We start from the raw sequence: 13,346 nt of genomic DNA, 5'->3' as shown, positions 1-13,346 counted from the left end.
GAGTGCAATCGTGCGGTAGTTTGAGCATTCTTTGGCATTGCCTTTCTTTGGGATTGGAATGAAAACTGACCTTTTCCAGTTCTGTGGCCGCTGTTGAGTTTTCCAAATTTGCTGGCATATTGAGTGCAGCACTTTCATAGCATCATCTTCCAGGATTTGAAATAGCTCAACTGGAATTCCATCACCTCCACTAGCTTTGTTCGTAGTGATGCTTTCAAAGGCCCACTTGACTTCACATTCCAGGATGTCTGGCTCTAGGTCAGTGATCACACCATAGATCTTTTTTGTACAGTTCTTCTGTGTATTCTTGCCACCTCTTCTTAATATCTTCTGCTTCTGTTAGGTCCATACCATTTCTGTCCTTTATAGAGCCCATCTTTGCATGAAATGTTCCCTTGGTATCTCTAATTTTCTTGAAGAGATCTCTAGTCTTTCCCAGTCTGTTTTCCTCTTATTTCTTTGCATTGATCACTGAGGAAGGCTTCTTACCTCTCCTTGCTATTCTTTGGAACTCTGCATTCAGGCTTATATCTTTCCTTTTCTCCTTTGCTTTTCGCTTCTCTTCTTTTCACAGCTGTTTGTAAGGCCTCCCCAGACAGCCATTTTGCTTTTTTGCATTTCTTTTCCACGGGGATGGTCTTGATCCCTGTCTCCTGTACAGAATGTCACGAACCTCCATTTAAGGGACTAGATCTGATAGACAGAGTTCATCAGGCACTCTGTCTATCAGATCTAGTCCCTTAAATCTATTTCTCACTTCCACTGTATAATCATAAGGAATTTTATTTAGGTCATACCTGAATGGTCTAGTGGTTTTCCCTACTTTCTTCAATTTAAGTCTGAATTTGGCAATAAGGAGTTCATAATCTGAGCCACAGTCAGCTCCTGGTCTTGTTTTTGCTGACTGTATAGAGCTTCTCCATCTTTGGCTGCAAAGAATATAATCAATCTGATTTCGGTGTTGACCATCTGGTGATGTCCATGTATAGAGTCTTCTCTTGTGTTGTTGGAAGAGGGTGTTTGCTATGACCAGTGTGTTCTCTTGGAAAACTCTATTAGCCTTTGCCCTGCTTCAGTCCGTATTCCAAGGCCAAATTTGCCTGTTACCCCAAATGTTTCTTGACTTCCTACTTTTGCATTCCAGGGCCCTATAATGAAAAGGACATCTTTTTTGGGTGTTAGTTCTAAAAGGTCTTGTAGGTCTTCATAGAACTGTTCAGCTTCTTCAGCATTACTGGTTGGGGCATAGACTTAGATTACTGTGATATTGAATGGTCTGCCTTGGAAACAAACAGAGATCATTCTGTCATTTTTGAGATTGCATCCAAGTACTGCATTTCAGACTCTTTTGTTGATCATGATGGCTACTCCATTTCTTCTAAGGGATTCCTGCCCACAGTAGTAGATATAATAGTCATCTGAGTTAAATTCACCCATTCCAGTCCATTTTAGTTCGCTGATTCCTAGAATGTTGACTTTCACTCTTGCCATCTCTTGTCTGACCACTTCCAATTTGCCTTGATTCATGGACCTGACATTCCAGGTTCCTATGCAATATTGCTCTTTACAGCATCGGACCTTGCTTCTATCACCAGTCACATCCACAACGGGGTATTGTTTTTGCTTTGGCTCCATCCCTTCATTCTTTCTGAAGTTATTTCTCCACTGATCTCCAATAGCATATTGGGCACCTACCAACCTGGGGAATTCCTCTTTCAGTATCCTATCATTTTGCCTTTTCGTACTGTTCATTGGGTTCTCAAGGCAAGAATAATGAAGTGGTTTGCCATTCCCTTCTCCAGTGGACCACATTCTGTCAGACCTTTCTACTATGACCCGCCCATCTTGGGTGGCCCCACACGGCATGGTTTAGTTTCATTGACTTAGACAAGGCTGTGGTCCATGTGATGAGATTGACTAGTTTTCTGTGATTGTGGTTTCAGTGTGTCTGCCCTCTGATACCCTCTCGCAACGTCTACCGTCTTACTTGGGTTTCTCTTATGTTGGACGTGGAGTAGCTCCTCTCGACCCTCCTGCGCCTGTGCAGCCACCCCATATGCATTAGGATGGCTGTTATAAGCAACAACAGTAACTTAAAATCACAGGTATTGGCAAGGATATGGAGAAATTGGAACACTCAGGTGCTGTTGGTGGGAATGTAAAATGGTGCAATCACTATGGAAAACAGTATGGTGCTTACTCTAAAAATTAAAACTAGAATTACCATATGATCCAACAGTTTTTCTTCTGATTACGTACACAGAAGAATTGAAAGCAGAGTCTCATGTTCATAACAGCATTATTCAGTTGACAAAAGGTGTCTATCAATTCATCCACTGATAGACACTTAGGGAGCAATTTAACTGGGTGAATGGTTAAACAGAATTTATATACATACAATAGAATTTTATCCAGCCTTAAAAAGGAAGAAAATTCTGATACACACTACAGTGTAGATTAACCTTGAGGACATTATGCTAAGTGAAATAAGGAGTCATAAGAAGGTAATGTATGGTTCTGTTTGTATGAGGTACCAGAGTGGGTACAGAGTTTCAGTTTTGCAAGATGAAGAGTTCTGGAAATGAGTTGCACACCAGTGTATACTTTGCACCACAGAACTGCACACTTAAAAATGGTTAAGCTGGAAAGTGTTGTGTGTTTACTATAATTTTTTTAAAAGTATTGATAACATCGCATTTGTGCAATGAAGTAAATTATTCAAATTAGTGTAATTACATTAAGAAATTAGTTTAAAAACATACAACCAGTTTAAAAGCATACAAACAATTATTTAGCACTTAAATAATTTATAATTGATGGGGCACATTTTCAGATATAAGACCAAGAATTCAGGTTAAAACTGTAACTTCTTACTTTTTTGTAAGAATCCTAGGATTCCTTCTAGAAAATTAGAATCTGAATAAAGCAACCCAAGTCGTGTTTTTCTTACACACATACATGAATAACTCACCTATAATGATGAGAGTGTAGTTATAGTAAATAAAAATTTGACTTATTTTCTATAAAATAGGCTTTTTAAGTTTGGTGTTTTTTTTCATTCTGTCATTTCTTTTTAAGAGAAATACCAGTAGACAGACAAAGCCACTCAAAGTTCAAGTTATGCATTCGTCTATTGTTGCACATCAGAATTTTGGTTTGAAAGTGTTGTCTTGGCTGGGAAGTATTATTGGATATTCAGGTAGGTCCATAAAACCTTTTACAAATTGACTTAAAAATGAGTTCATATGCTCTAGCAAAACTATTTTGGAAAAGTAACAAATGGAATCAGGTGTTCTGTTTTTTTGTTTTTTTTTGCTTTAGTTTTGTGTTTTAAAATACCATCTCAAAAAAACAAACAAACAAAAAGAAATACCATCTCAGAATATCTTTATATACACAAAAAAATATTTCCCAAATTTTGGTCTATGAGATCTTTTTCATATGCATACATTTATGTATTTTCATACATAAATAAAAGATATTTATATATCTTCAAATAAATAAAGGAAACAGTGGATTAAACATTGTAAATGATTTTAATATGCTAATGAATCTAAATCTTACCAACTTGATAAAAGAACCTATTTTTAATGGAGCATCCTGTGGAATTCTCTTCCACAAAGCAAGCTGGAAAATGCCACTGTAAATAGAACTTAAATGGTTAATTGTTTAAAGGATATCTTTGTTTTAATTTCTACAATTTGTGTTTACCGATAATTTGCAACCCTGAAAATATGCAAATTTGAAGTTACTGTGTATTTGAGTTTTTGTTTTTCCACAGTCTACAGGTTAGATAATCTTTTAAAAGTAGTGGTAACAATTAAGAGCCTTCATGTCCAATGCCAAAAATACAAGTTTGTTGTGTAACACTGAAGAATAAACTAGGAATACATCTAAGCTGTCTGTCCTACATTTCTTCAGGCAAGGGATGTGGTTTGAATAGATGATATTCCAATGTTTGCTATAAAGAAAATTTCTAAAACCTTTGTATTAAAAAGCTATTAGAAAGAGTATTGCCAACTGTGAACTGACAGGTGAAAATCAGGAGGTGTGGAAATTTAGGAAAACATGTTTGCTTGCCTTTTAAATTTTAAAAAACATGTTTGCTTGTCTTTCCAATTAGTTTTCTTAACCTTTTTTAACTTTGTTGTTTTCCATTGGGTATCTATCTGAATGCCAAATACTGTGCTACAGAATTAATAAATAGTATCATGGAAACAGTTTTCTGCTAAAAATTTTCTTTGAGAAAATGTATCATCAACAATTTAAAGACCTTATCATCTATTATTTAATATGTATATAAAGTTTTCTCTGTAGCCTTCTAAAAATTTTCTGTTTGGTGGCTCTTAGAATTAAATTAACAAAGAAGTTTCAGATTATTTTGCATGATTGTAGATGACTAAAAACTGTGATTTTAAATATAAAATATGAAACTGGAAGGTATTAAAGTTCTAGTTTTGTTAATGCTTACATTAATATTTGAACGTTTTTGTTTTTTTTTAAGTTTAGCATTTAGAATATGTAGGAATTGCCTTCCAAAGCCTCTCATATAGTGGGTATCCATAAGTACATATTTTTGTATTTTTGTTTAATGAACATTTTGCATAATAACAATAAAATGGACTGGTATATATAAAGTACAGAGCATGTATTCTTTTAAATGGTAGCATAATTTCATATTATACCTATCTTCTGTTATCATAGGATATATAATTTTACTAATATATAATTTTACTAATACCTGGTTTAATTAGCATAGATGCTTAGAAAACCATGTTTACTTCATTGGCTTTTGGATTCTTTGTTTAAATTATTTAAGCATAAAAGATCATTGCCATTCTGATAGACAAATATTTTGGTATTTTCGAATAAAAATTGGTATATAATGCAAGATTTGGAGTTTTTCTCCATTTTGTGAAAATGTTAATAAAATAGTTAATATAGTTACTTTTTCTGAATAAATTTGACCTTTTAAAAAAGCAAGTAAAAACTCTATAGTAAGTCCATTTGAACATTTTTACTAATATGTTATTTTAATATTTGAAGTTAACTATTTCTTGACTATTTTTCTTTCTGTTTTAAGATGGCCTTCGCCGAATTTTATGTCAAGTTGGTTTACAAGAAGGGCCAGATGGTGAAAACTCTTCTCTAGTGGATAGATTGATGCTTAGTGATTCCAAATTGTGGAAAGGTAAGTATCTTAACTACTATAAGGTATAGGGGAACTTTCATAGATAATTGGAATGTTTAAGTTTCTTTTTCATTTGAGGAAATATTTAATAAATATATTTATGGCTTTTAGAATTAGCTCATGCAGTCTTATTCTTTGGGGAAAAAACAGATTTGAGGATCCATGACTCAACCTTTATGTTTTGTTGGAAGAATACATTTAGGAAAACTGATTTTTAAAGAAGCAGGTTTCACATGTTTTAAGGAATACATGTAGAGTTTTGCTCTTGAGACTTAAAAATACAATTGATCATATGAAAACTTTGGAAATGTAGTTTTTGGCTTGTTTGGTATATCCTCATGTTCCGTCTGCTCTTTTTGTGAAAGGTGCTAGGAGTGTGTATCATCAGTTGTTCATGAGCAGTCTACTTATGGATTTGAAATACAAGAAACTGTTTGCTGTTCGATTTGCAAAGGTAAGTAGTTTCTCACTTTTGAAGAGTAATAGGTTATATACAGAATAGCTGTAGTCCATGATTATATCCAGCATTTGTAAAATTAGTAGCTAATAGTAACGTGTCATTATGTTGCTTTTAAATTCTGAGAAACTTCATAAATTATCTTTTTATCTTTTATCAATAGAATAAAAGTCTAGCAGTGAGGTTTTTCATGTTTATAACCTGCCATGATAATAATGAATATTCACCTATGCAGTGTATATGACATGAAGTGATAAATGGAAACTTTAAATCTATGCCATTCTGAATTATGATACTATTCCTATTAAATTTTGTGTAGGAAAAGATAATCTTAGTTGAAACGACATGTGTATATGGATATGATTTAAAAATCATGAACTCTAGATTGTTGATATCATTGAATTATGTTCTTCTCCCTTAAGCTAACTGCTTGGTTATTTTTATTCACCTGAATTAGGGATTATTAACAAAGGAAACATAAAAGAATCATTTGAGGAACTCTTTCAAAATATACATGTTTGTGTTTTCCATTCTCAAACCTGCCGAAGCAGATTCACCAAGAATAGGGTCCAGTCATGTGTACTTTGAAAGAGCTATCAGGTGACTGTGATAGGCATCCAGAAGTAATGAAAGTCTGATTTCATCAGAGACAATGTAAAGCTACTGTGATTTAGCTCCACCTATGTTCAATGACAGCCCAGGATTTTAATAGCTGTTGCTGTTACTCCTGTTTGAGCTCATAAACTGCCATTGTGCTCAAGAAGATTGAATAGTGCATCAGTGTTTTTACAGATTAGTATACTGGTAATTGGTAGAAATCATTCCAGTTATTCTCATAGCACATCTTACTGACTCCTCCAGCACTGATTTTTCATTATAATCCTTAAACATTTGGTCATTGTGGATTAGAGGTGAATCTCCCCCTTGTTGTTTAGAATTACCAGCAGTTGCAGAGAGATTTTATGGAGGATGATCACGAGCGAGCAGTGTCCGTGACTGCTCTGTCTGTCCAGTTCTTCACCGCACCTACTCTGGTGAGTAGTGCTTGCCTCTTCTTTGTCACTGATAGCTGGCACTCCTTGCCTTTTTTTGCCTTCTTAATAGAACTATGAGCGTTTGCAGAGTGATTATGTGACAGATGACCACGACAGAGAGTTTTCAATCGCAGACTTCTCGGTTCAGATTTTCACAGTCCCTTCACTTGTAAGTACTAAAAGACTAAGAAGAACTTTCTTGTTTTCCGCTAGAAGGAGTAAAGCCTTAAAATAATAGAGAACTGAGATCTGTATATTTCTGAATAGAAAAATATTTTATTAATGGGTGATAAGACTTCAGATGCCTTGTATACCAGAATATATAACTTTGAATGTGTAATCCAGAGGGGGAAAGTTATTTGAACTCAACCTGTACTTTCTCATAGTACTTCTTGAGGTTTTGAACTGACAAGTTAATTAAACTTATTATTAGTTTAACAAGTTTATCCATTAGAAACAGCATATTGTGCGAATTCCTTGACTGTCCAGTGGTTAGAACTCAGTGCTTTCACTGCCGGCTCGTGGGTTCAGTCCCTGGTTGGGGAACTAGGATCCCACAAACGACTCAGTGTGGCCAAAAACAGAAAGACGGGAAGGAAGAAACAGCCCATTGTATATAATCTCACATTTTGAAAAGCCTCCTTTTCCACCCTAAGGGAAGGTATTACTAAGGCAATTGAATCATGATGATTCAGTTATCTTGTACTAAGTTTCACTAGTTGTTCCAGCAGGCACCCTTATGTTTTCATAATATTGAATAATTAATATTTAATTCATTTAACAAAACTTTGAGCACCTATTATTTATTTAGTTCTGTGTTTTGGGAATGAAAGGGTAAACAAAAACAGACATAGTCTTTGCCCTCATGAAACTTACTGTAAAGGGAAAGACTAACATAAATGGTTAATTAAAGCTATAATAAAAACTGAAGAATTTGGTTGTTTTGAGAGAATAGTAAAAAGATCTGACCTTTTCCCACAGTTTGGAAGAGGATTCTATGTAGCTTTATGCAGGCTCATGAAGGAAAATCTATTCAAAGGAACCAGCACTTGAGAAAACCCTGAAGTAGGGACATTCATATAAAGGGGATAGAAGGAGAGAAGGAATAAAATGAGACCAGAAACATAGGCAAGGGCCTAACTGTATGGAGTTAAGAGTATGCTACAATTATTTTATTAATAAGGTATCTGTTCCAGCTTCTTTTTTTAATGACTGTTTTTTCCTCAGATACTTTTATATTCAAGGATGTATTCTAGCACAGCTGGAGCTATCTGAAGTCTGTTTACCCACTAATGAGATATTTTGGTTCAAATTAAGGATTTTGATTTTTATCTTAAGAGCATTGGAAGGCATTGAAGAGTTTGAAGTGGCACTTACATCATCACATCTGTGATTTTTAAAAGATGAAGCTTTTTGAAATTTGGAGAACAAATTTGCTGCGGCAGTAGTGGTTGTGGGGAGCATGTTAGGGATTGTGGCAAAGGGTATAGAAGTTGCAAGACAGATGTAAGTAGTGAAATCTACTGAACAACCACACTTTGGGTTTCAGGGATATTGGGTTTGGTGAGTCATTGGTTATGGGGTTTGAGGGGAAAATGTAAAGGTGATTCGTGGGTTTCTGATTGTAACCAAGTAGATTTCTCTGCCACTTGCATAGGAAGTTTTGGAGAATGAGTAGAACTTGTAAAGAGGGAAAGTGTTGCTTTCAGTTTAGTCAGCAGTGAGTTTGAGAAGCCTCTGAGACAATCCCATGTGTAGTCAAATCTGCATTTCTCCTTCATTGATCCTTTTGTCCATTTCCATGCCAGTGCTCAGTTTTAATAATTTTAGCTTAATATTCCATTTTAATATTTTATGGAGCTCTAGATCCCCTTTTATTATTCTTTCCAAGAAGTTTCTTGGGACTTTCCTGTGGTTCAGTAGCAAAGACTTTGTGCACCGCCCCCCCAACCCCCGCAATGCAGGGGGCCCGGATTCAGTCTCTGCTTTAGGGAACTAGATCCCACATGCAGCAACTAAAGATCCCATGTGCTGCATCTAAAATACCTGATGCAAGTAAATAAATAAGAACTGAACTGGAAAAAGAAAAAGAAAAAAAATTTTTTTCTTAATTATTTTAGGCTTTTTTTTTTTAAAGGACTAAAATCATTTTGTCAATTTCAAAACAAAAAACAAAAAAAACACACACACATTAGGGTATTTGACTGAAAACCTACTGGCTCAGTGTTAAAGAATCCTCTTGGCTGCACAGGAGACTCAAGTTCAGTCCCTGGGTTGGGAAGATCCACTGGAGAAGGAAATGGTAACCCACTCCAGTATTCTTGCCTGGAAGATCCTATGGACAGAAGAACCTGGTGGGCTGTAGCCCATGGGGTCTTAAAAGAGTCAGACATGACTTGATGACTAAACAGCAACAAACAAAAATAAGTTTGTCAGTTTCAAAAACACGGAGTTTTTGACTGAAAAAATGTTTTATTTATAGATAATTTGGGAAGAACTGATATTTTTGCAATATTGAATATCCCCATCTAGGAACATAATTTGTCCTAAAAGTGTTTTATGTTTTATATTTTTGACACTATTATAAAGTACTCACAATTTTAATCTCATTATGGATAATTTTTATATATCCATCTTGTATCTATCTGGTTTTCTTATTAACATTTTCTCTAATATTTTGTGTTAATGCCTTAGAATTTCTAGTAATCTGCATATAATAATTTTTGTTTTTTCCTGATATTTCAGTTTTTTATGTTTGCTTCTTACCTGACTTCTTTAGCTAGAAGTGCTAGAAAAATAATATGTATTTGTAATTCAGAGCATATTTATTTAGAATTTTTATTAACTAGGCATTGTTTAAGGCTCTGGAGATAAGTAGAGCAGTAAACAAAAAAGACAAAAGACCTTGTTCCCATGGAATTTATAATCTTAACTAGGAAGAGATACATGTATGTAATACTACTTATAAATCAAAGGTCGTTGAGAAGTGCTATAAAGTAGGAAAGCAGATTAAAAGGTTAGAGAGTGACAGTGAAAGGGTCATATTTTATACAAGGTTTTCCCAAAAAAGCCTCTCGGAGAGATGGTGTTTGAACAGACATGAGGGAATAAGTGATGTGCCTAGCTGGTGGAAGTCTCCTCAGCAGAGAAAAATAGCAAGTGCAAAGTTCTGAGGTGAATGTGCACTTGATATTTTAGAAGAAAAAACCCAAATCAGGCCCTTGTTGCTAGAGTGACTGAGGAGGAGAATGATCCGTGAGGTCATTGAGTTTGGGGATGGGGTGTGATGGGAGTGGATAGTGCCAGGCCTTGAAGGCCATTGTAATACAACTACTTCTGTCTTTTATCTAAAGGAAGTAGAAAAAGGGAAATAGTAAAGAACACAAATTAACAAAACAAAACGTACAAAAAATTTTTCTTTGAGGATAAGAAAAGCAAAACTGGTGGGAGATAGCTCTCTAGAAAGTCTAATAAGAAAAATAGAAAAAATTTTAATTTAAAAAGGATTGCAAAAGCTACAAATCTTACAGATTTCCAATAGAAAATACGCAATATTAGGATCCAGTTAATATAATTGGAAATCTAGATGAGATGAACAGATCCCTAAGAAAAAAACACCAGTTATTACAAGAGAAACAAGAAATAGAAATTTTAATTAATATAAATATCTGCTCACAAGGAAGTCCCCAGGCCCAAAGGCTACACTGGGAAATTCTTCCAAATATTTAAGAAAAAAATAATACCTGTCTTATGTAACTTTTTCTAGAAAACAGAGAGAGAATATACTTGACACTTTAATAACGTATTCTGTAATCTTATCACCAAAACTCAGATTGAATTGCAGACAGAATCAAGCAATATGGGAAAAGGATAATGTATCATAACCAAGTTTGTTTTATTTCTTTAAGGCAAGAATAGTATACCATTTGAAAACAAAATCAGCTTGCATAAAAGAGCTTATTAACAGACAAAAAGGAGGAAAATTGATCATATCAGATGCTTATCCCGAATTCATGATTTAAAACAAATTAATAAAACCTCATGAAATAGGAATAAAAGAATTTCTATAATCTGATACAGTACCTAAAAGCAAAGCAAAAAGTGAAAACTGAAAGCAAACAGTGTGCTTGATTGCAAAATAGTAAAAGCTTGTCCCCTGAGACTAGAAGTTTTTCTTAAGTCAGTGAAATTGCATATACGTATTTAATTGTCTCAAAATTGACTAATACAGCAAACAAGAAGGAAAATCATTTTACTTGCCAATTCCTCCCCTCCTTCAAACTTGAACTATAGTCTTCACTGTCTAGGAAAATTAACATAAATTAATCCTATTGACTTTGAGCTTCTTGGAGCCTAAGTCCTGGCAATGAGGTGATGATTTAAGAGTTTTTCAAAGGGATGTTTAAATGTACATTAATAGATTTTCTCCTTATCTGATGACTTTACCACTTAACCTCTACATTAGGTATCTTTTCTTCTTTGACATCTTTGTCTTCTTTCAGGAGACAATTTGGAGTTTGGTGATATCAGTCAAAATTTATAATGTATATTACCTTAACCCAGTAATTCACTTCTAGGAAATTATTTTATGAATCTCCTTGCAGCTGTACACAGTAGATAATTGTTGTAGTATCTTTTGTGATAAATAGCATAAGATTGGGAAAAACCCAAATGCTCACCAGTAAAGGGCCTGGCTAATAAAGTATGATAGAAGAGAATAGTTGTGATAGTTAAAAAGAATGAGAGAATTTATGTTAACTGGTATGGGATAATCTCCAAAATATATCAGGTGAAAAACCAAGTGTAAAACAGTGTTTATAATAGGATATCCTTTGGGCAGGAGACAGGGGGCAGAGATCATTTTACATACCCATACTTATATCTACTTAATAACACTTACTCATGTATACTATAAATGTATATATATATGTATGTATGTATGCATACATGTATATGTTATACACACACCACTTCTGGAAGTATATGTAAGAAAACTGCTAACAAACATTGCCTTTGAAAGGGGAACTTTGGGAGCTAAGAGACTTACCTTTTTACTTTTTTTTTTGCATCATTTAAGTGTATTTGCTTATTCAAAAATACATAGATATGTGTATCTATACATAGAAAGAAACAAAAAATAAATCTCAACTACGATTAAAAGAAATATGGTTTCATATTTCATACTGAGTTCTACAGAATCTGTGATATAAGCCTGTGGATCCTAGAATAATTATACCATACCATTATAGGTGTCTAAATGTCTCAGTTAAGGAAAATTTGCAGCCTGGTTCAGATCCCCCACCCTGAATTGTCTTTGAATAATGAGCCTTGGATCTGTCTCCTTACATTCTGGCATCTTTCTCCGTGATATAATTGTTGCTTCATACACGTGGCAATTGGAGTAAGTAATTGTTATTTAGAAATACACAATAATGCATTTATAATATTATGATATTATATAGTTGTATTGAAAAAGGTCTAAACTGAAAGAACTAACCAATGTTGGTGACTTTTTTTTTTTTTTTAGCTTTCTGGTAAATAGTTTTTTATTACTATATATTCTCATATACTTTGTCTTAGGCTCGGATGCTTATCACAGAAGAAAACCTGATGACCATTATCATTAAGACTTTCATGGATCATTTGAGACACCGAGATGTCCAGGGCAGATTTCAGTTTGAACGATATACTGCTTTACAAGCCTTTAAGTTTAGGAGGGTTCAGAGTCTTATTTTAGATCTCAAGTAAGTTTTTGTTCAGTTGTTAAAACAGTTGCAACTTGTAAAAGGTCATTGTTTATTCATTTACTCATTGCTGTTTTTATCTTGTTCAGGTATGTGTTAATTAGCAAACCAACTGAATGGTCAGATGGTCTGAGGCAGAAGTTCCTGGAAGGATTTGATGCCTTTTTGGAATTACTCAAATGTATGCAGGTACATATAAATGGATACATTTCAAAAGGGAAACGTTTACTTTTTTCCTTTTTGGCTCACTGATCATTCTGGGCACATTTTTAAAAGAATAATTTGGATAGCTACAATTTGGACCAAGAAGCTCCTCTTAATTGGAAACTCTTAGAAAGATGTAGAATGCATAAGATCCCAGCAGAGGTTCTGACATCTGCTGTTCTTCTGTATTTGGTTATTCTTTTGCTTACCATTAATGTTCTTTCTTTGGGGGCTTCAAGTTAGTTGTTTTGTTTTGAATATGCTTGAATGGAAGTATTGTCAACTTAGTTAAGAAGCTATGTTTGTGTGTTTTTTTAATGTTTCCATATTTCTTTTTTTGTTTCATGAATGTCATATTTATATGATATAGTATAGAACTCTCCTCACCAGCTGCCCCATTTAATTTTCTTTTTGGAAACACATCTGTATACAAAATAAAATCTAGAAACAAATTAACTGGTATAGTTAACCAGTTTTGTTATTGTTGTTTTGTATGTTTTTAGCCACAACTTGAGGCTTGTGGGATTTTAGTCCCCAGATCAGATCAGTCGCTCAGTCGTGTCCTACTCTTTGTGACCCCATGAATCGCAGCACGCCAGGCCTCCCTGCCCATCACCAACTCCCGGAGTTCACTCAGACTCACGTCCATCGAGTCAGTGATGCCATCCAGCCATCTCCTCCTCTGTCATCCCCTTCTCCTCCTGCCCCCAATCCCT

General features: G+C 34.5%; 1 protein-coding gene across 5 annotated transcripts in view; it reads left to right on the top strand.

Moving 5' to 3' along the window:
- UBR2 (ubiquitin protein ligase E3 component n-recognin 2) overlaps positions 1 to 13,346 on the top strand; it is a 108,100-nt gene that overhangs the window by 47,733 nt on the left and 47,021 nt on the right. For 3 of the 5 annotated variants that reach the window (XM_010863166.1, XM_010863163.1, XM_010863167.1), the window contains exons 8-13: positions 3,079 to 3,199; positions 5,084 to 5,191; positions 5,557 to 5,645; positions 6,753 to 6,851; positions 12,263 to 12,426; positions 12,516 to 12,615. In XM_010863166.1, coding sequence (XP_010861468.1) covers positions 3,079 to 3,199; positions 5,084 to 5,191; positions 5,557 to 5,645; positions 6,753 to 6,851; positions 12,263 to 12,426; positions 12,516 to 12,615 — 681 coding nt within the window. Of the gene's footprint in view, positions 1 to 3,078; positions 3,200 to 5,083; positions 5,192 to 5,556; positions 5,646 to 6,583; positions 6,683 to 6,752; positions 6,852 to 11,931; positions 12,079 to 12,262; positions 12,427 to 12,515; positions 12,616 to 13,346 lie in introns of those variants that run through there. The other 2 variants (XM_010863164.1, XM_010863168.1) reach the window with 2 other exon arrangements.

Source organism: Bison bison, unplaced genomic scaffold (assembly GCF_000754665.1).
Source record: "Bison bison bison isolate TAMUID 2011002044 unplaced genomic scaffold, Bison_UMD1.0 scf7180017864487, whole genome shotgun sequence".
In the NCBI taxonomy this organism is placed as follows: Eukaryota; Metazoa; Chordata; class Mammalia; order Artiodactyla; family Bovidae; genus Bison; species Bison bison.
The sequence above is the reverse complement of the archived record's forward strand: the minus strand, read 5'-3'. Positions and strand labels throughout refer to the sequence as shown.